The sequence below is a fragment of the Nymphaea colorata genome, chromosome 7, assembly GCF_008831285.2.
Source record: "Nymphaea colorata isolate Beijing-Zhang1983 chromosome 7, ASM883128v2, whole genome shotgun sequence".
Classification (NCBI taxonomy): Eukaryota; Viridiplantae; Streptophyta; class Magnoliopsida; order Nymphaeales; family Nymphaeaceae; genus Nymphaea; species Nymphaea colorata.
Genome location: NC_045144.1, coordinates 3,493,821 through 3,515,622, shown reverse-complemented (window position 1 = coordinate 3,515,622; position 21,802 = coordinate 3,493,821). Strand labels below are relative to the sequence as shown.

The 21,802-nt window shown below is 38.3% G+C and overlaps 5 protein-coding genes across 8 annotated transcripts in view; 2 read left to right on the top strand and 3 right to left on the bottom strand.

Moving 5' to 3' along the window:
• Nucleotides 1-1,867: 1,867 nt before the first annotated feature.
• LOC116257676 (uncharacterized) lies at nucleotides 1,868-12,654 on the top strand. Its single transcript, XM_031634624.2, has 4 exons — nucleotides 1,868-2,909; nucleotides 3,122-3,259; nucleotides 11,775-12,014; nucleotides 12,284-12,654. The coding sequence occupies exons 1-4, from the start codon at nucleotides 2,052-2,054 to the stop codon at nucleotides 12,377-12,379; spliced, it is 1,332 nt and encodes a 443-aa protein (XP_031490484.1). The 5' UTR covers nucleotides 1,868-2,051; the 3' UTR covers nucleotides 12,380-12,654.
• Nucleotides 3,569-7,314, bottom strand: LOC126410234 (uncharacterized). The gene is made up of 2 exons (XM_050078815.1): nucleotides 5,254-7,314; nucleotides 3,569-5,157 (listed from the first exon to the last, which is right to left on the bottom strand). The coding sequence occupies exon 1, from the start codon at nucleotides 6,722-6,724 to the stop codon at nucleotides 5,801-5,803; it is 924 nt and encodes a 307-aa protein (XP_049934772.1). The 5' UTR covers nucleotides 6,725-7,314; the 3' UTR covers nucleotides 3,569-5,157; nucleotides 5,254-5,800.
• Nucleotides 9,543-11,129, top strand: LOC126410235 (uncharacterized). Its single transcript, XM_050078816.1, has 3 exons — nucleotides 9,543-10,323; nucleotides 10,414-10,618; nucleotides 10,703-11,129. The coding sequence occupies exons 1-3, from the start codon at nucleotides 10,278-10,280 to the stop codon at nucleotides 10,965-10,967; spliced, it is 516 nt and encodes a 171-aa protein (XP_049934773.1). The 5' UTR covers nucleotides 9,543-10,277; the 3' UTR covers nucleotides 10,968-11,129.
• Nucleotides 12,655-16,088: 3,434 nt separating the features above from the next.
• LOC126410233 (uncharacterized) lies at nucleotides 16,089-18,992 on the bottom strand. The gene is made up of 2 exons (XM_050078814.1): nucleotides 17,802-18,992; nucleotides 16,089-17,626 (listed from the first exon to the last, which is right to left on the bottom strand). Exons 1-2 carry the CDS (start codon nucleotides 18,154-18,156, stop codon nucleotides 16,911-16,913), a joined length of 1,071 nt encoding a protein of 356 aa, XP_049934771.1. The 5' UTR covers nucleotides 18,157-18,992; the 3' UTR covers nucleotides 16,089-16,910.
• A 1,989-nt stretch (nucleotides 18,993-20,981) lies between these two features.
• Nucleotides 20,982-21,802, bottom strand: part of LOC116257677 (uncharacterized) — a 31,610-nt gene continuing 30,789 nt past the window's right edge. For 2 of the 4 annotated variants that reach the window (XM_031634626.2, XM_031634625.2), the window contains one exon: nucleotides 20,982-21,255. In XM_031634626.2, coding sequence (XP_031490486.1) covers nucleotides 21,150-21,255 — 106 coding nt within the window. In that variant the 3' untranslated portion in view covers nucleotides 20,982-21,149. Of the gene's footprint in view, nucleotides 21,332-21,802 lie in introns of all 4 variants that reach the window. The other 2 variants (XM_031634631.2, XM_031634629.2) reach the window with 2 other exon arrangements.

Sequence of the window (21,802 nt, the reverse complement as noted above, 5' to 3'; positions counted from 1 at the left end):
CGGACAAAGACAAACATTGACCTAACTAACAAAACATCCACAAGAACCCCATACTCGATTCAATGTTTAGCTCGCCAATGTCAATTTATTGCAAAAATAAAAAATCCATTCAAAATCCTTGAGCTACCTATAAAGATAAAAGAGAAAATGGTCAAAATGTTTTATATATCCGATATCCAGCCATAGGTGGAGTATGGTTCGATAAATAGATAATATCAAAACATATGTAGCTCACGTCTACCACCCATGAGCTGCATGCCACACCATGGAGTTATAGCTTTTTATCACAAATGGGGTAGCACGATCCATTATGGGTTACAAAATTATACAAACAATCAATTGATCACTAACGACGATCATAGTGACGAGCATCAATGGAAAACCTTGTGAACATAATACACAAGTAGAACAGAGTAAATGTTCACTAGGTGATCCACATAAAAGTGATGTAACTTAGAGTGATGTAACTTGTAGTGAACCTATATCCTAGATTGCCAATGCAACAATAAGGTCAAACCACCAACAACTTGGAGTGGTAGACCGGCCCCTCTAGATACTTGGACTGAAAATGTTTTTATGTCCAAATAGATGAAAGTTAATGTGATGACAAATTTAACGTGAACTTTATTATTTGTTTTGATGACACAAATACGTTATTATGTCAGTAGAATTTAGAACAATTTAACTGTTTAGGAGTGTGCACTAATTACGTAGACATTTTTTTATTGCTCACATCAGTACAAGTCAAGCCATATGTGGTAGCATCAATTACGTAGGCTTGACAAGTCAAGCCATATGCTAATTATGTTGGGAGACACTCAATCATGTTGATATTTCCATCGCACATCATATGTTTTAGTTGTGTGTGAATCGCATCACCACAAGTAGTGTGCAGTTCGTCACAGTTGAAGTGGACTGCATAGCAACGGGTATTGCTACTGCTTGTTTTCTTCCGGTCTTCTTTCTTTCGTTAATTTTGTAAACTTTTATTGTAAAATTCCTAATGCTAGCGAGCTTGGAATTATGTTTTAACTATATCAAGCTTTTCTTTTGGGAGCTTGAATAAGGGGGCATTTGATGATCTTGAATTTTGATTTAAAATTAAAATTCTAAAAACAAAATTCCACCTCGAATTGGAATTGGAATTTTCTTTGTGTTTGGTAGTCTGAAATTTAATTCCAAAATTGAAAATAACGTGCTCGATAAAACATGAATTAAAATTCCAAACTTGATGATTTAAAACCATTATTACATGTACCCTAAAGAGAGATTAAAAAAATCTTAAATTTTGGAGTCATAATTTTCACTTCTAGGATAAAATAACAATTCTAGAATTGCGATTCAAGAATGAACCTATAATTACAAAATTCAAATTCTTGGTTTGATAACGCAATTCCCATTTTGTAAAAAAGCAGAATTTTAATTTTAGAACTCCATAGGTCTAGCCTCATCACTGCAAGGGAAAGGCTAAAATGCTGCAGAGGAATAAAAAAAAAAAGCATTTAAAACTGCAGTGGGATCATAAACCTGTCTATGAATGCAAAAAGAGAGAGAGTGAGGGACGAGGTTGCATGTAGTGTTTGAAGTCGTGCCATTCATATTCTACAACTGCATGGATATTCATGGGATAGTTTGGCCTTTGAGGCTGCTGAATTTCGGACAGAACTGCAGCTTGGGTATTTTTAATTAGGTAAGTATTGAAATATAGAGATAATTTTTTTCTGAAAAGTTGATCTTTTATATTTGGTCATTTTTGTTTGTTGAAGTTCCGCAATTTTCGTTGAAGGCTTTAGTATTGTTGCTTTTGTGTAGCAGTTGACAAGGCCGATTGTCTACATAATAAAGCTTCCAGGGCAACAAACCAGTGACAAAAATGCTTCAAAATAGAAGTGGCATGCGGAACTTTTATTCCACCCCAGCAGGCATTTTAAATCTCATGTAGCCAAACACCATCTGAACGTTTGTTGTACGGCTTTCCGATCGAAATGTCAAGGAAAATAAAGTGACAGGTGAGCCAGTGGTTGGGGAGTCCGTCGCCGCCTGTCCAGGACATGCAGGGTGGGGCTTTCCCTTTTGTTTTGGTCCTCTGTCCGCTGCTGCTGCTGCTGCCGTTCGGCGGGAGCTCGCATCAAGAAGCAGATAAACCCTCAACCCCCACCTCAAGGTTTCAGCGGTACCTCAGGATAAGGACGTGCCACCCCAGCCCGGATTATGAAGCGGCAGCTTCATTCCTAGTCTCCCAAGCCAAAGCCATTGGCCTTAAGACGCTGGTCCTCGAGTTTGTGGAGAAGAAGCCCGTGCTCGTCTTCTCATGGCCTGGACAGGACCCGTCATTGCCGTCCATCCTCCTGAATTGCCACATGGATTCCGTCCCAGCCGAGGCCGAAAAGTGGCTATACCCACCCTTCTCCGCTACCAAGGATCCATCTGGAAACATTTTTGCCAGGGGTTCCCAAGATGACAAATGCATAGGAATGCAGTACCTTGAAGCCCTAAGGAACCTGAAGAAGTCTTCCTTCATCCCTCTCAGGACCATCCATGTCTCGTTCGTCCCAGACGAAGAGATCGGGGGACTTGATGGTGCGAAGAGATTCGTAGGATCTAGGGAATTCATGGAGTTGAATGTGGGGTTTATTTTGGACGAAGGCCAGGCGTCACCCACTGGCGAATTTAGGGTCTTCTACGCGGATCGGTTGCCATGGTCGTTGGTCATCCGCTCGTCGGGCAAACCAGGCCATGGGTCGAAGTTGTACGATGGTAGCGCAATGGAAAACTTAGTACGGAGCATGGAGATTATCGCTCGTTTTAGGGAGAACCAGTTTGACATGGCGAAGGCAGGTTTCGTCCCAAAGTCAGAAGTGATATCAGTGAACCCTGTGTACGTGAAAGCCGGTACGCCGACACCTACTGTAAGATATTTGAGAACCCTCAACCTGCCGACCTTCTTTTACCTTCCCTTTGCTATCCTAGTCAATACCAAGTGTAGTATATAATTATAAAAGGCAAATTACAACTTTTTACAAAGTGATGAATATAGAACGATCGAGAGAGAGAGAGAGAGAGAGAGAGAGAACGGTCCTATCTTCTGCCTTTCTTGTGTTCATGATTATGGTCTGCACAGGGTTTTGTTATGAATCTGCAACCCTCAGAAGCAGAGGCAGGGTTCGATGTTCGCCTTCCACCAATGGCTGACCCAGAACTTTTAAGGAAAAGAATTGCTTATGAATGGGCTCCTTCGACAAAGAACATGACCTACCAGGTGAAGCACTTGCATTTCCAAAGTATATAGATATGTTTAACAGTTTATTTGGACTGTCAATTCCTCTTTTGGCTTGTTTCCAGACTCAGACGGAGTCAGAGTGACTGACAAAGCTAAACGATTGTTTAAAATATTACAATGTTGAATCGTTAGTTCTGGATTTATAAATGATCTAAAACACATAAAAGACCCCAAAAACACCCATACGTAAGTGAATGGGATTTGGTTGAGAAGTATGGTTTCCTTTGCTTGATTAGATGTTTCCTGTTCGTATTGTTTGTCTAATTTTTTGGCTCTACAAGTGGCAGGTATAACTAAATACTTGTGAGTTCTAACTACAAAAGAACTATGACGAACAGATCTTTTAGCTTGAAACTGACAATGTTCCAGTGAAGCAATTCAGACATAGTGTAAGGAAAGATCTTTCTGGCCTTTATCAAGGGGACGAGTCATTGGACCCAATCTTTCTTGCATGAGCATAGTCACTGAAAGTGGAAGGAAAGATCTCTGGCCTTTATCAAGGGGACGAGTCATTGGTCCCAATCTTTCTTGCATGAGCATAGTCACTGAAAGTGCACAGTAAGCATGAACTCTGAAAACGATCCTTTCAAAAATGTTGAAGGAGGTTCACAAGCGCACTATAGAATACCAAATTCCTTCAAGATGTTCTATTTTATGCTGTGTTAAAAGCTTAAAGAAGTGATTATTACCACACTTGGGACATCCCGTTATCTAGACTGGAACGACCATTAGGTGGTTTGGGGTTTCTATTGAGGCGAATCACTAGAACTTTCAGAGAGGTGGTTGTAAAACACAAGGTAAGGAGATCCTGGAACCCTTCCTACAAGGATGGGTTGACCTAGGATAGGTCGAAATGTTTATGTCAAGTATGTCTCTGAAAGTTGATGAACATGTATGTTTGTAAGATCTAAGTCCATCCTGAATATAACCAAAGAGATTATGAAATCTACCATTTTAAGGACTATTCATGGTCAGTATGGTTCAAGATGCTGCATTTTCATGAGATGTTTCTCAGCACTTGTAGTCTTTGTATGGGTTACCATACCTACGTTTAGGTTTCATCTTTTTCGTAGAATTGGGAATCACATGTACTGAAAACTTGGATGGGCTTCTAGAACTTATAGTTAATAGTGCACTCAGCTTTCTACCTAGGACTTCGATGGTAGCCTAAACCAATGTTGTAAAACGCGTATCATAAGCCGTATTGGCCGGGTTTTAAGATACGCCGTATCTTAACGTATCGTAACAGTATCGTAATTTTTTTAAAAAAATTATTAATAAATCAGAATTTTTTTTAAAAAAATCGGAAAATTCATAAAAAATAAAAAAAAATTAAAAATAATAAATTGTTCATAGAAAACATGTTTGAGATAATGATAGACTTATTATTGCTATAAACTTATGCGTTCATCATTCATAAACATCAAAATTCATAACAATATCATTCAATAAAGCATAAGGCCATAAGCCATAAAGTGATAAAGTCATAAAACATTCAATCAAGTGTTCAACAACCATAGATTCATAACTCTTAAGTTTTTGATACATATAAAATGAAAGCACTCTTGACTTGACTCTCATTCATGATTCATCATTCATAATCTTCATCATCTTCATCTTCTTCTTCTTCATCTTCATCGTCAAGAATTGGAAGATCTTCACCAACATATTCAGCACCAGCACCAGCAGTAGCAAACTCTCCTTCATCAACAAAGCATTATGTTGCTTCAGCTTCAAGGTTGAAGCATTCAAGATCTTCATTATCAAATATTGTAGTTGGTTCTTCTTCAATCCATGGCTCTAGATTGTTAAAATTTTCCAAGCTGATTGGATCGAACTGAGATGTGTGCTTCCTTGCTAATGATTTTTCTAATTCTCTACATTAAATAAGAGAAAACTTGTTAGTATATAATTTCATATAAATATATTGTACAAAAAATGTAAACATTAATTAAGCTATATGTCTATATTACCTTTGTTTCAACCTCATATTATATCGAACAAAGACAAGGTCATTCAACCTTTTATGTTCGAGCCTATTCCTTTTTTTGCTATGGATATGTTGGAACACACTCCAGTTCCTTTCGCATCCACTAGCATTGCATGTCTGACTGAGGACTTTGACTGCAAAACGTGCTAGGTTTGGACAATCAAACCCATACCTATTCCACCACAAATCTAAACAAAAATATAACAAATCAATGTGAAAGTTTTAAAAGAATCAAATGTAACAAATGCAAAGTAAATTAAAAATTTCTATGTATTTACCTGGACGCATCGTTGTCCTGGCTCGAACGGCGGCATGTAGTCCCATGTTCCGAAAACAACTATCATATAGATCCAACTCATTGTGCACAACATCTTGTTCTATAGAATCTTCCACTAACACATTAATACAATCTAACAAACCATGCATGACTTCTCTGTCCTTCTTAAATGTAGGAGAAAATCTAATTGCAGGATTTAGATAATAAGTTGTTGCATGAAGAAGTTGATGAAGCTGTCCAGTCCACCTTTTATCTATAATCTTCCATATGAGTATATATAACTTTTTTTTTTTTTTTTTAAGTTGTCTCGAATTGCCTCTTTTGCTTTGTCCATAGCCTCATATAAGTACTCTATGGAAGGTCTATCCTCGCTGTCAGCCAACCTGAAAACCTTAACTAATGGAACACAAACCTTCAATAGCTTCACACATGATTCCCAAAATACGTTATTGAATATAATATCCACAACTAAAGAAGCATTTCTTTTATGAGCATGTAGATATGCAGCCCATTCTTCACTAGCAAACATCTGCCTCAAAGGAGTTCTTTGTTTCACCACAATCTGCACAGTCAATACATATGTGGCAAATCTAGTTTGTGCAGGTCGTATTAATTCAACTCCTTTTGTAAATTTTCTCATCAAACTCAATACATATGCAAGATTATAGATAAATTTTGTTACCTCTTGACATTGGTCAATGGCTGATTTCATATCATGCATCTCATTAAGATCTTGAAGCATTAGATTAACACAATGAGTGACACATGGACTCCAATAAAATGTTATATACTTTTGAAATAACAAATCTCCTGCAGCTCTATAATGTGCAACATTATCTGTAATAAACTGTACAATGTTTGCAGGCCCAACTTCTTGTACGACATTATCAAAAACATTGAATAAAATCTCAGCAGTCTTAGGAACATCAGACAAGTCAAGAGATTTCAAGAACATTGTACCTTTAGGGCAATAAACAAGAAAATTTACAAGTGTTCTTGACCTTGTATCAGTCCAACCATCTGACATAATGGAGCAACATGTTTCCTTCCAACATAATTTCAACTCATCGCAATGCTCAGACACTTCTTTGACTGTATCCTGAAGAATTTTGCCCTTCAACTGATGATATGATGACATTTTGAATTCGGGGCCTATAGAAGCAATTGCATCTGCCATGGCTTGGAATTGACAAGAATTAGCTGCATTAAATGGAATACATGCATCATAAAACTATTTCCCTACCTGCTTTTGTGCATGATATAGCATATCTTTAGATGTCATAGCAGCACGAATCTGCGGCTGACCACATGGGCTTATATATGATGGGAAAAAACTCTTAATAGAGCCAACACTAGACCTACCAGTAGGAACTCTACCACTATGTGGTCGCATACCACGCCTGGCACTAATATCTGTTGTGCCTCTTCTCTTCCTTCCCGTTATGCCAGATCGAGCTCCTTCATACATAATCCCTTTTCCTCTACGATCTCTACCTCTTGAGGTCTTGAAATCTGTTCTTAGACTGCTATCGTCTTCATCATCACATTCATAAGCTTCTTCATCTTCTTCTTCATCTTCCAAAGGCACATTATAGCCTACATATGCATCTTCAATTTCTTTTTGTATTCTCTTTTGACGTAAAGCATGAAACATATCTAAACATTGTTGACGCACAAATGGAGGCAAAGGTTTGTTTGGCCCTCCAACACAAGGAGACGCATCTTTGGAGGTCCCTGTCAAATGGTGTTTCATTCTAATAATCCCTCCTGAAAATGTATTCCTACAGAAGCCACATTTGAGTTTCAAGCGGTTATTCTCTTTCACCCTTTCGCACCATTGCCATGTAGGATCCATATCTTCAAAAAAAGAGACGAAATCCTATAGTAAACTTAATGAAAAACACTCAAAGTCTTCCAATCTACGATTATCCAGTAAAAAATTAAAAATACATGGTAAGAATATGAGATTTCATACCTTACGAAGAAGAAATGTCTGAAATGAAGAAAACTCCTTTCCTTCCGACGAAAATCAAGCACCCACACACAAATCAACCCCTTAATCTTCGATTTGACGATGAAAATCAAGTTTTTCACCGTGAAAATGAACGATTGCCCTCCCTCACGGCACTATCCAAGCGTTATAAATGAAGAACGAAAGAAAATTTTCAAAAAGAAGCCGAATAAGTAGGTCTCGGGCCCCCTTTTGCGTTTTTAGCCTGTATCGTACGATACGGGGTGTATCGCCCCGTATCGTACGATACAGGCCCCGTATCGTACGATAGAGGCCCCGTATCGTACAATACGTGCGATACAGGGCCGATACACCTCCTTTTTACGATACGGGGGGTGTATCGTACCGTTTCTTTCAAACGAGACGATACGTATCGTAAGAGACGATACGTATCGTACGATACGGGGCCGTATCGTACGATACGTACAACATTGGCCTAAACACCTATACTGAGTTTACGTAGGTAAACCAGTGTTGTACGTATCGTACGATACGAGCCCGTATCGTACAATACGGGCCCGTATCGTACGATACGGGCCCGTATCGTACAATACGTACCGTATCATACGATACGGGCCCGTATCGTACAATACGTACCGTATCATTTTGAAAATACGGTACGATACACCCCCGTATCGTAAATCGGGGGTGTATCGTTATTGTATCGCACGTATCGTGCAATACAGGTTGATTTCGCAAAAACCCACTCGAGACCTACTTATTCGACTTCTTTTTGAAAGAAACCCTCTGTTCTTCATTTCTCACGCTTGGATATTGCCGTCAAGGATGACGATCGTCCATTTTCACCATCAAAAAGTTGATTTTCACCGAGAAATCGAAGATTAAGGGGTCGATTTGTGCGTGGGTGGTTGATTTTCGTTGGGAGGAAAGGGGTTTTCTTCATTTTTTCTTTGTAAGGTATGAAATCTCATGTTTTTACCATATGTACATAATTTTTTATCGTAGAATCGTAGATTGAAAGATTTTGAATGTTTTTCATTAAGTTTACCATAGGATTTCGTTTTTTTTTTTGAAGATATGGATCCTACATGGCAATGGTGCGAAAGGGTGAAGGAGAATGACCGCTTGAAACTCAAATGTAGCTTTTGTGGGAATACATTTTCGGGAGGGATTAGTAGAATGAAACACCATTTAGCAGGGACCTCCAAAGATGTGTCTTAATGTGTTGGAGGACCAAACAAACTTTTGCCTCCATTTGTGCGTCAACAATGTTTAGATATGCTTCATGCTTTACGTCAAAAGAAGATACAAGAAGGTAGAGATCGTAGAGGAAAATGGATCATGTATGAAGGAGGTCGATCTGGCATAGCGGGAAGGAAGAGAAGAGACACAACAGATATTAGGCCTAGGCGTGGTATGCGACCACCTAGTGGTAGAGTTCCTACTGGTAGGTCTAGTGTTGGTTCTATTAAGAGCTTTTTTCCTTCATATACTAGTCCAGGTGGTCAGTTGTAGATTCGTGTTGCTATGACATCTAAAGATATGGTATATCATGCACAAAAGATGGTAGAGAAATGGTTTTATGATGCATGTATTCCATTTAATGCAGCTAATTCTTTTCAATTCCAAACCATGGCAGATGCAATTGCTTCTATAGGTCCCGGATTCAAAATGCCATCATATCATCAGTTGAGGGGCAAAATTCTTAATGATACTGTCAAAGAAGTGTCTGAACATTGCGATGAGTTGAAATTATGTTGGAAGGAAACAAGTTGCTCCATTATGTCAGATGGATGGACTGATACAAGGTCAAGAACACTTGTAAATTTTTTTGGTTATTGCCCTAAAGGTATAATGTTCTTGAAATCTCTTGACTTGTCTGATGTTCTTAAGACTGTTGAGATTTTGTTCAATGTTTTTGATCGTACAAGAAGTTGGACCTGCAAACATTATACAGTTTATTACAGATAATGCTGCAAATTATAGAGCTACAAGAGATTTGTCATTTCAAAAGTATATAACATTTTATTGGAGTTCATGTGTCACTCATTGTGTTAATCTAATGCTTCAAGATCTTAGTGAGATACATGATATGAAATCAGCCATTGACCAATGTCAAGAGGTAACAAAATTTATTTATAATCATGCATATGTATTGAGTCTGATGAGAAAGTTTACAAAAGGAGTTGAATTAATACGACCTTCACAAACTAGATTTGCCACAAATGTATTGACTGTGCAATTGCAGAGTATGATGAAACAAAGAACTCCTTTGAGGCGGATGTTCGCTAGTGAAGAATGAGTTGCATATCTACATGCTCATAAAAGAAATGCTTTTTTAGTTGTGGACATTGTATTTAATAACGAATTTTGGGAATCATGGGTGAAGCTATTGAAGGTTTGCGTTCCATTAGTTAAAGTTCTCAGGTTAGCTGACAGCGAGGATAGACCTTCCATAAGGTACTTATATGAGCTTATGGATAAAACAAAAGAGGCAATTCGAGACAACTTGAAAGGAAAGAAAAAGTTATATATGCTCATATAGAAGATTATAGATAAAAGGTGGACTGGACAGCTTCATCAGCCTCTTCATGCAGCAGCTTACTATCTAAATCTTGCAATTAGATTCTCCTACATTTAAGAAGGATAGAGAAGTCATGCATAGTTTGTTGGATTGTATTAGCGTGTTAGTGGCATATTCTAGAGAACAAGATGTTGTGCACAATGAGTTGGATCTATATGATACTTGTTTCGGAACATGCGACAATCTGTCGTCGTTCTAGCGAGGACAACCATGCGTCCAGGTAAATACATAGAAATGTTTAATTTACTTTGCATTTGTTACATTTGATTCTTTTATAACTTTCACATTGATTTGTTATATTTTTGTTTAGATTTGTGGTGGAATAGGTATGGGTTTGATTGTCCAAAACTAGCACGTTTTGCAATCAAAGTCCTCAGCCAGACATGTAGTGCTAGTGGATGCGAAAGGAATTGGAGTGTGTTCCAACGTATCCATAGTAAAAAAAGGAATAAGCTCGAACATAAAAGGTTGAATGACCTTGTCTTTGTTCGATATAATATGAGGTTGAAACAAAGGTAATATAGCTTAATGTTTACATTTTTTGTACAATATATTTATATGAAATTATGTATTAACAAGTTTTCTCTTATTTAACGTAGAGAATTACAAAAAACATCAGCAAGGAAGCACACATCTCAGTTCGATCCTATCAGCTTGGAAAACTTTGACGATCTGGAGCCATGGATTGAGGAAGAACCAGCTACAATATTTGATGATGAAGATCTTGAATGCTTCAAACTTGAAGCTGAAGCAACAGAGGGCTTTGTTGATGAAGGAGAGTCTGCTACTGCTGGTGCTGAATATGTTGGTGAGGATCTTCCAATTCTTGACAATGAAGATGAAGATGATGAAGATTATGAATGATCATGAATGAGAGCCAAGTCAAGAGTCCTTTCATTTTATATGTATTGAACAACTTATTTTATATGTATTGAACAACTTAAGAGTTATGAATCTATGGTTGTTGAACACTTGAATGTTTTATCACTTTATGGCTTATGCTTTGTTAAATTATATTGTTATGAATTTTGATGTCTATGAATGATGAACGCGTAAGTTTATAGCAATAATAAGTCTATCATTATTTAAAACATGTTTTATGTGAAGAATTTATTATTTTTAAATTTTTCTGATTTTTTTATGAATTTTTCGATTTTTTTTAATTTTTTTCTAATTTATTATTATTATTTTTTAAAATTTATGATACGTTACGATATTTTACGATACGGCATATCTTAAAGCTCGACCGATACAGCTTACGATAAGCGTTTTACAACATTGATGCAAACCAAACAAATCCCAAAAAAATATTATTATTTTTTGTTTGCTCTATCATTTGATATATTGATCAAGGTGTGGACTTTTGGAAGTGTCCATGTTACATGGTGATTGAATTTGGTAAACAATCATAGAAATTAGAAAGCAAGTCATGGTAGCTGTCAAAACAGATGACTCGATTTAGAACACCTCCCATGGTGCAAAACAGGAAAACCTAACTAGACCCTTGTGGAAGATATCTAGCAGATAACTGATTGAATCATTCTGGTACATTTGATGCAAGGCTTTTACATTATATATGTTGCTCCTGATGGTTCTATCAATCTGGTAACCTTTATGCCTTGTTAACTGTGCAATGCTGTTAAGTTTCTCGATGATACTTTGATTTACCAGCTGATTCAGAAGGGACCTCAAAGGGATTATAATGGTCATCCCCTTGTAACTTTTCCAAATGAGTCCAACCCATGGTGGAAGGTCTTTGAAGAAGCGGTGACTGCATCTGGTGGAAAGCTTTCCAAGCCAGAGATATTAGCATCAACAACTGATGCTCGATATGCAAGAGAGATGGGAATACCAACACTTGGTTTCTCACCCATGATGAACACACCTATCTTGCTCCATGAACATAATGAGGTTGGTTGGTCTCCATTATTTTATGGTCTTATTTTTTCTGCAATAGTTTGATTGCTTATTAATGTTATTTGTTAATTTGTTCATGCGCATAATGAGCCATTATTTTATGGTCTTATTTTTTCTGCAATGGTTTGATTGCTTATTAATGTTATTTGTCGATTTGTTCATGAGCATAATGAGGTCGCTCGGTTTCCATTATTTTATTGGTCTTATTTTTTCTGCAATAGGTTCATTGCTTATTAATGTTATTTGTTGATTTGTCTTTCCAGTTCTTGAATGAAGCTGTCTATCTTAATGGCGTCAAAGTTTATGAGTCTATCATAAGGATGCTTAGTTTGTGCTCCTTATGCTCGCAACAAATTTGACATACCAGAACGTCAAGAACCAACAAGGCAAAACCTTGGTGCCCTTGATCAGGTCTTGACTTGCTCTATTCAGTGCAAGTGCATTGCCTGTTTAGGAAATGTAAGGAGTTAGCTGGCGAGTTTGTGCACAAAGATTATCCATCTTCTTTGAACATGCATATTGTAATATTAATAAACAAACAAATACTAAAAAAATGTCGTAAAAAAATAGCATTATATCCTGTTGAACTTTATGAATACAAGGTCTGATTTATAAATCCTGCAATTTTCTGTTATGTGGATACTTCTGATGAAGGGTTGTTCAGCGTTCCAAAAATTTGGTGATTAATATAAAAAAATGTTATCTACAGAGCTTATGGATTTCACAAAATATAAATGACTTGGGGATTTTTCTCTATGAAATGTGAAATTAAGGGCATATGTTGCTAGCTTGATAATAAACATTCACCTTCTTAGTAAATGTTGATTCTTGTGAACCATCAATTTTTTCATCTGGCATCTTGTGAACATCAATTAAGCTGTTGGATGTTTTATGAGCAGTCCATGTACTTTGTTTGTGGATTGCTCATGAAGCATCCAAACAGCTTAATTGGTGATTCACAAGATGCCACCTGGAAAAAAAAAAAACTTATATTACTTTGTTCAAATATTTATAAACTCACATTTGAAGTTGCTGGCTTCATTCCTTCCCCTAACAAAGCGCCTCTCATACAATGGCATCCATTCACACTTTCACGTAGCTCGTGTTAACGCTAAGGGAGCGTTTGGCTACATGCTCAAAACACCATTGCAAAGCGACGTTTTGCCTCCAAATGGCATTGGGAGTGTTTGGTGATACATGAAAGTGGGTTTCTTAGAAACCCACTTTCATGAAAACCTGGTTTTCAACCAGCTTTTGCAAAAGCCAAAGGGGTGGTCTTTTTCACAAAAAACAGCGTTTGGGATGCATCTCAGCAGGTAGATTCCACGTCTTCAACCATCTTACAATAAATACTTATTTGTTTATAATCATGTTAAATTGCACCATTTCATGCTTTTGATTCTCATTGAGTTTCTGGATAATGGAATGCAAGGAGGCTGTTCAAAGCACTAGTGTTGAACCCTTGTTGCTAAAAGAGTATCTTTTATGATTCTACATAATCTGATTCGTTTCACAACCATTTTGCTTTGATATGGTAAACAGTTTACATTTTATTTTTTATTTGTGCTATAAATATAGTTTCTACCCCATTACATGCACAGTTTTAAGTACTTAGCTAACTAATTGTAGAGAGATGAACTTAATGTTGTAAGCCAACACCAAAAGTTATCTTTTTTTCATCCAAACAAAACCAGGTTTTCAATAGTGAAAACCTGGTTTTTTGTCATGCTATCCAAACACAAACCAGGTTTTGAAAACACATTGAAAGAACTGGTTTTCTCAAAACCAGATTCTAACCAAACCCATTTTTTCAAGGAGTGCATCCAAACATGCCCTAAAGAGTTGAGGAAACTGCATACATTCTCACTAATTGCCATCAGCGGATCAAAGTTGTTGGCTTCATAATAGAGAAAATATTGTAGGAGGATGATATTCTAAGTTTTCCTAGCAGAATTTATTTCAAATCACTTTGAAGACAATCACATAATTTTTATTGGATGTGTGGCTGTTTACAAACAAAAAGGTGTGCTCAGGAGTCTTACATCCAGAGATGTATATGGCTTCCTCCAATGATTCATCCACAGGTCATCAATGCTAGTAAGTCCTTAGTCTAACAACCTCTTTGAAGTGGGAAATCTGCTTATGGTCCCCATGTGTAGGACACCTGAAATGGAATGGTCTAGTTTCTTGATGAGTTAATTCAGGAATATTTTTTTGTTTTGCTGTCCGTTGGACGGTCTTTTTGCATCTTACTTTCTTCTCCTACCTTTTCTATTTATTTTTTTTCGTATGTATAATTTGATTTTCTTAACGGGAATCCCCAGCAGGTGTCTTCGGAAATACTGTCATCCATTTTCTCTAAAAATAATTATGATAACAGTAGAACTTGACAATTACATTCTTGACAATTTCCCTTTCCATTGAAGGCCTATTGACAGGGCTGCACAATAAATACGCCGGAACCTTCTTCCCGTTGTTAAGGATTAAGGCTCATCATTGTACAACCCTCTGCCTCCATCTCGCGCACCTTCACTCAGCAAACTGCCAGCTGGCGTATAGGGCCAATTTATTCACAAAATGTGATTATGTACAGAGCAAAGACGGCCTGCCATAGCTGGCTAGTTACGAAAGCGCACTGAAAGGGTCCCAGTCCCGATTCCTTCACAATTGGTGGACTATTTCCTGTGAGTGAAAAAGATGCTTCAGCAGCAGGAGGTCCGGCATAGACCTGTAACCGGTGCTTGCAACTCCACAACTGAGACTGCATGGCATGCATAGAATTCTGAACCTTGAAGGAAACCTGCTAAATTCACGTCTCCAACCACCTTGGTTCGAGCATTTCCCCTGGTTGCTTCGTTGCTTCCTCTAGCAGCCAGATTAACTGCAAACGTCGCGCAAGACAGCTTTCTCTAAGCATTCCCCCTTGCTTGTACCTCCCAATTAACAGCCTGATTCAAATGCCTTCCACACCGCTCCCTCCCTCCTCGAAAATTTGATGCACAAATCACGTTTTATGGCCAACGATTATGTTATGGACGTTTCAACTAATGATTGGACAAATACGCAGATCTTTTTTATCTATAAAAGGTTTTCAGTTTGCGCCAATGGCATCGAGCGATTGGGTAGGGAAATATATGTGATTATGAAGGCCTTTTAAAAAATAAAAGATAACGTGTTACGTACATTTAAAAGGGATTTTTTTTTTTGGTTGAGGACATTTAGGTCATGTATCTTTCAGACTTAAAAATTGAGACATTCGAACAGTCATTATGATACACACAGACATTATTTTGAGAGGATGACGGAGGAGAAAGAGAGAGGAAAGGAAAATAACATTAACATAAGGTACCATCGTTTTTCCATGAGTTATAGGAAATTAGTCACACATCATACAAAAGAGAGAATGTCATGCCCTGAATTGAGACAGCTTCATTTCTATAAATAATATCGTTCTTCGAGTTCCAAATGACCCACCAAAACATAAACAGTCAAATTCTTCAAATACCCCATTGCTTTTTGTTTCTCAGTCCAACTGGTTCATGGATCAAGTCTCGAATTGTAGATATGTTTGTGACTTTAATTTGGAAGAAACACATCTATTGACATTACACAAGAACGCCGCAGCCTAACACGAGCGCAAGGTACAGAAATATGAAAACACCGAGAGAAAGATGGTGTTGGCTTACAAAAGAGACAAAAGGTGCAGAGAAAGGAGATCCCAAGTAGGTAGGTAAAGACTCAACATCACACTTAATGCGAGTGGCAAGGATTAGCATTTCACACTATCCACCAAGTTATAAAAAGCTAGATACGCGAGAGCAAGCAGCCCTCCTTAGAAAAGCGACAGCAAAAGTATAATGTGGCGAAGGAGCAAGGAGGACCGAACTTCAACCACTAACCAAGAAAGACATAGATGCTGCATAAGAGGGCAGGTCCACAAGAGGTACTCAATTGTCTCCACATGCTGAAGGTAAAGTTCACAACTGGGAATATGGAAGCCACAGCGTTGGAGAATATCATGGGTTTGTACCTTCCTATGAAGAATAAGCCAAGCCAATAAAACAGCGAAAGGGGGTGGACCACGGCCCTAGAGAACATCCTTATTAGAGAACTATGGAACGCCTGGGGAGAAGAATGGAAAGATAAGACTTTGGCCAGTGTGAATGACCCGGAAGAGGCGGAGGCCACTCGAAGCAAGAATCACCACGAGAAGGGTCATCATTGCGGTCTCTGAAGAGGAGGAAGGTAGGGATCCAAAGATTAGATTTGTTGTTGGTCAGGAACCCAGGAGCTTTCGCCTTTCTGTATGTAGGTCATACCCATTACGCAAAAATAAAGCCCAGTCACAAGGAGAATGGAAAAGTGCATGCCATCATTTCACCAAAAGCGCTACATTATGCATCTTAAGCGACGGGATGCTAAAGCCACCATGTGCCAAGAGATGAATTACATCGGACAAGCAAGAAAGATGTTTCTTAGGGTGGTCGAGGTCATCTTGCCAAAGGAAGTTGCACACGAGGACGAGGGCTTCCATTTGCTTGACAATGAGAGGTGGCATGAAGTGAACATACATCAAGTGGTGTGGAATAGAACTGAGGAGATGCTTAATCAAGGTCATGCGGCTGGCCATAGACAGATAGTGCGTTTTCAAAGAGAATCTGTTCTGCATCTTGTTGGAAAATCCCGTTCCACGCGGTAGAGGAGATCTGTGGAAGTTGAAGTTGGAGACCAAGGTAGGTGAAAGTAGATTCCAGGGAGGCAATGTTGAAACTTAAAATGCAATAGCCCGGATTTGGACATCCTCATTAACAACCATGAGTTTGCTCTTCGCTTCATTGACCTAGATACCTGTCAGAGCATGAAACACTTTACAAATAGTTAGCATAGGAATCAATTGTGGAAGAAAAGCTTCCCCAAAGAGAAGCACATTGTCATCATATTGGAGAAGGTTGTCTCAGAACCCATGGAAAGTGACAGGTGTAAGCACATGATGGTCATTCGCTCGTTAGATGAGGACATACGGGCTTCGGCAACACTGTTGAAAAGGGGAGGAGAAAGTGGACGACCCTGCTGCAGTCCCAATTTAAGCTTGAATGCAGGTTCCACCTGCCCATTAACGCAAGCCCAAGCCTCAGTTTTAGTGACCAGTTCTCTAATCCTAGATATCGAACAAGGGCCAAAACCCATAAGTGACAAAGATTGAAATAAGGAATCCCATTGGACGGAGTCATAAGCTTTCTTGAGATCCATCTTAAGGAGAAAGTAAGAGCGTCCACTTATCTCCATAGAATTTAAAATCTCATTAGCGAGAATGTGAATGAATGCAAATTGGGAAGGAGAGATAAGCTTCTGAGTCACCCTCCCGAAACCATTCACAAAGACCTTGGGATGATATGATACAGTGCCCCAAGAACTGCAATAGGCCGGAATTTGTTGATGTCCAGGGCAGCCTCCTCTTTGGGGGTTAAGATGGATGCAGCAATGAAAAGGTCTAGATACCAAGGCGTTGAAGTAGAATTCCCTGAAAAGCTGAACTAGATCTAATTTCACGATGTCCCAAAAATGTAGGAAGATCCACTTGTAATCCATCAGGTTTGGGGGCGTATCTGCAACAAGCAAGCCTCGTGAAAAGATAAAGTCGAATAGCCAGAGGTCAAATACGACCCACATCAGCCTGAATAAAGGAGAAAGGTTTTTGGAAGAAGTTTCTCGCTGTTGTTAGGCAATAGTCGGCATTGTACTGAATGTCGTCAATGATCAGGAATGGCGTGAAGCTCTTACGGTGCTTGTGGGATGCCATCTGGTGGTAAAATCTAGTATTATGGTCGCCAAACGTAAGCCATTTGGAAAGCGCCTTCCATTTGATATCCTCCTTAGCTCGCCAATCATTAATAAGCAAAGAGAGATCGTTAATCCTTTGTTTGATCAGAATTAGTTGGACGTCATCCATAGGTGGTGTCGGATCAAATTTGACCCGAAGCTCCTCCTCCCAAGCAATGAAGCACTGAAATTTGGACACTCGATAATCCCTAAGCGAGGCCCAAATATGTGATTGCAATAGCCGCCCAAGGAACAGAGACATGTTGGAGCCGAGAACTGGCAAAGACATGTTGGAGCCGAGAACTGGCAAAGACATGTTGAAGCCACCGTTGTTCGAAAGCGAAGCGACGATACGTAGAGAAGGAGTAGCCCAAAAAAATAGTAAGGACCCAATGATCAGGCAGTGAAAGCACAACCAACTGCATCTTAATATCAAGGAAATGGTCCAGAATGCTCTGAGACACCAAAATGCGATCTAGAAGCCAAAGATACGGTCGTGTCAGCTCATTGGTCCAAGAGTACCTACTACCAACGATAGGAAGTGGGCACAATAGACGAAGTTGAATGAATTGTTGAAATCCACGAATAGCTGAATTAAGGGCAGTGGGGGGATTGGAGTCATCAACGGTTAACAAGTAATTGAAATTGCCAATAAGAACATGCGCCAGTGCTTCCCCGAAAATGTACATGATGCGGGTGAGGTTAGTCCAAAAGAGCACTCGCCGCAACCCAATAACCGGCCCATAAACAGTGGTAAGAAAGAAAGACGGTCCTGTGAAGAATGAAGGTGCCAATATTGACCAGAGAGACTTACAGGTCTGAGCACCATAGCAAAAGAATGCCTCCCACTGATCTAATCGCTGGCTTAAAGCAGCCTTGCCAAAGATTAGAGATGGTTGCCAGTTGAAGCAGCAATCACTAGAGAAACAAGAATGGTGAAGTTGCGGTGTCCCAGCGGGAAGTTCCAGGGGGGAGCCGAAGGAAGTAGTATGCGGCAAAAGAGGAGGGAAGGAGATGGTTACTCATTGAAGGAACTGGTAGGGGAGGCAAGGTGGAAGGCGGAGGATGGTAGGGACCAAAATGATATTAAGTAAAGGGATGTTGGAGCTTATGTTACCGCCCATCCAGCAGTTGAGCACGACGATCCTCTACTCTGGCTCTACTCGAAGCCCCGTAGAGAGAGAGAGAGAGAAGATGGCGGCAGAGAGGACTACAAATGTTTTTAGTATATATGTATAACAAAATTTTGCCTTTCAGAAAGCCGTTAATGCTCAAAGTGCCTGATGCGTTTTCCTAGCAAGGATTAGTCATAAATGCTTATAATAATTGAATTAACAGAATGCGTTTAAGAATGTTTTTCCAGTTTTAGGAAGAGACAGAGATGTCGTTGGATCAAATATATCTAACTATTGATCCAAATCTGAACTATTTAGCAGGTTCTGGTAAAGAAACTAGACTTGATTTCTAATAAGAAGTAGGCAGTTTCACAACTGAATTTAGACCCGATATCAATCGAAATCCATAGGAACCAATTTGGATAATATATATTCTCATTGGATTCAGATTTTCCTTAAAAAATAAGAATGAATTTGATTTTCAAGTTTGAATGTAACTACATAGAATCTGATTAAGTCAGTGTGATAAAGCTAGATTCTCTTCCAAATTGAACCATTTACATCCCCCACAAAGAGACTAATGGAACGGGTTTGGAGGATTCCATTTCCCGGTGTTTGTTCTTATATTGGATGGGCGGGGAGGAAAAGGTGATTAATGGATAATAGTAATGGAAAAAGGCAAGAAGTCATTTTTGGCATTTAGAGTTAACTAAACGGTTTATTGAAAGACAGGCACGAGTCTAATAAGTAATGTGAACTTACTATACTTAAAATTAGATTAAACTTTTGATTTTCGTTTTCCTATTAATATTATAAATTTTATATCCATTTATACAGCTGGATTTATGGAATATAACATTAGTAGTGCTCAATAATAAGGTGACAAGAACGAAGTGTGAGAAATGACATATATATAAATGTTCCAGAGGATCACTCAACTTTTCTGGCCACTTGAACTTATTAATTCCCAAGGAATCCAACTATATGAATTTACTCAAATTGTTAAAAATATAACTGAAAGAGAAAATAAAAAATAAATTGTGTAAGTCAGTCAAATTTTATGAGCTGACAACTTTAAAGGTTAAATAAAAATTCATTTTTATAAAATCTGATCTATATATTAGATTTCCGCACTTTTATTCCCAATAACGTAGTTCGAGATTTCTTGAGTACATCCATGGGGTTAGATCCATTATAAACAAGTTTAAGTAATTGGAAACAATTCATTAGGCCCACCTGAGCGTCAAATCAGGGCGACGTAAACGCATAGGGATCTGGAACAATAAAAAAATTGCGCAACCGTAGCATGCAGGAGACCCACTAGCTATTGGTGTATGAAAACGTCCCAATGTTTATAAAATCCTCAAGGATTCCAATTTTATTAATATAATGCCATTTTTTAAGTTCTCCAATACAAGGTGTGAAACTTTGATTCTAGCGTTGAACTTGACTTCGGTAACAATTTCATTGACATGACCTCAAACCAGTTTGATTGCCAACTTTGTTTCACAACTCAAAATAGTTCGAATCAAGACAACTAATAGTGGGCTACTTTGTAAAATTCTCAACATCATCAATACAAAACTATTCTAGAGTCTGTTATCATGAGGTATTACATTATTTCTTCGAAATGCCACATTAGGCAGCGCATTGATATCCCCAAACCAGTCTTTCCAACATCCACTTGAGCACTTAACTAGGTGATTTTTTGTAGAGTCCATGTTGAGTATGTTCAGATTTTATTATCAAACTGATCACTAAAGTAAACGAAATTCAAAAATCCAATATCTAGCAGCATTTTTGTGGTTAAAATACCAACTTTGCTTGGAAGGCATGTTTTCCCTCAAATGGTACATGAGGAGAGGTGATATTACAGTCCAGTCTTTCCAACATCCATTTAAACATTTATAGGTGATTTTCGTGAAACCTATGTGAGATTCATCGTGGTTCCCCATGTCAAAAGATGGAAAACACGATTGTAATGTCACAATGATAACTCCAGATCACAGCCTTCATGCTCTTCAAATCATCAAACAAGAAATGATCAAATTAATTCAATCAGTCACTGCTTTTACCTTACATTGCATTTCTACGATTATTTACATAAATTAAAGAAAGTTTACAGATTATTGAATAGTTTGCAGAGCTACTTGTATAGAACATAGAGGAAATCGCACCAGAAACTAGGAACTGATCATCTCGATTGATTGTTAGATAACTGTTGCTTAAGATCCTTTAGAGCATCAACAACTAGCGGATCTAGATTATGTTTAAGAAGTTTCCCTTGGAATGAAGTAGACCTGTAGAAACCACCACATGAAAAACTGGGAATCTCCATCGATGTAAATTCTCTAGATACAAAACCTTGAATCCTAGCTGAGAAAATATATGACAGGAAAGTGATGAAATTCAGAGTATTACTTGTACAATATCTGTGGCTTCTTCTATATTCAACAAGAAAAGCAGTGACAATTTATCAGTCACTCGAGAAACACAAAAATGGGGAACAAACATGTCAGAAGATGAGTCAAAGTTCATCTTAGTCAAGATAAGTCATTCAAGGTTCAAAGGATCTGCTAAAGTGATAAAGTGCATAGACAAGCTAGAGGGATGTACCATGTTGATAAATTTTGCTAACAGTTAACCAAATTATGCATGTTGTACGAAACCACGAGTCAATTGACACCGACATCATTAACCAAGACAGGCTAGAGCACACAGGGAGCTGACCTTTGCCAACTTCAAGCACAATAGTTTAACCCATATACATGGAGAAAACTGCCTTTCAATAATATGGAGGGTGTTGGTATGAAAACATGAGGCTTCACATTGATGTCGTGCATGAGT

Bases quoted from the DNA above. Each gene is read 5' to 3' on its own strand.
- LOC116257676 (XM_031634624.2), top strand. From the start codon at position 2,052: ATGCAGGGTGGGGCTTTCCCTTTTGTTTTGGTCCTCTGTCCGCTGCTG. The intron at 2,910-3,121 runs GTAAGATATTTG...TGGTCTGCACAG, and splicing joins CCGGTACGCCGACACCTACT to GGTTTTGTTATGAATCTGCA. The intron at 12,015-12,283 runs GTTGGTTGGTCT...TTGTCTTTCCAG, and splicing joins TGCTCCATGAACATAATGAG to TTCTTGAATGAAGCTGTCTA.
- LOC126410234 (XM_050078815.1), bottom strand. From the start codon at position 6,724: ATGGCAGATGCAATTGCTTCTATAGGCCCCGAATTCAAAATGTCATCA.
- LOC126410235 (XM_050078816.1), top strand. From the start codon at position 10,278: ATGCGACAATCTGTCGTCGTTCTAGCGAGGACAACCATGCGTCCAG. The intron at 10,324-10,413 runs GTAAATACATAG...ATTTTTGTTTAG, and splicing joins GAGGACAACCATGCGTCCAG to ATTTGTGGTGGAATAGGTAT. The intron at 10,619-10,702 runs GTAATATAGCTT...TATTTAACGTAG, and splicing joins AATATGAGGTTGAAACAAAG to AGAATTACAAAAAACATCAG.
- LOC126410233 (XM_050078814.1), bottom strand. From the start codon at position 18,156: ATGTCTTTGCCAGTTCTCGGCTCCAACATGTCTTTGCCAGTTCTCGGC. The intron at 17,627-17,801 runs GTAAGAGCTTCA...TGCTTGTTGCAG, and splicing joins GATGGCATCCCACAAGCACC to ATACGCCCCCAAACCTGATG.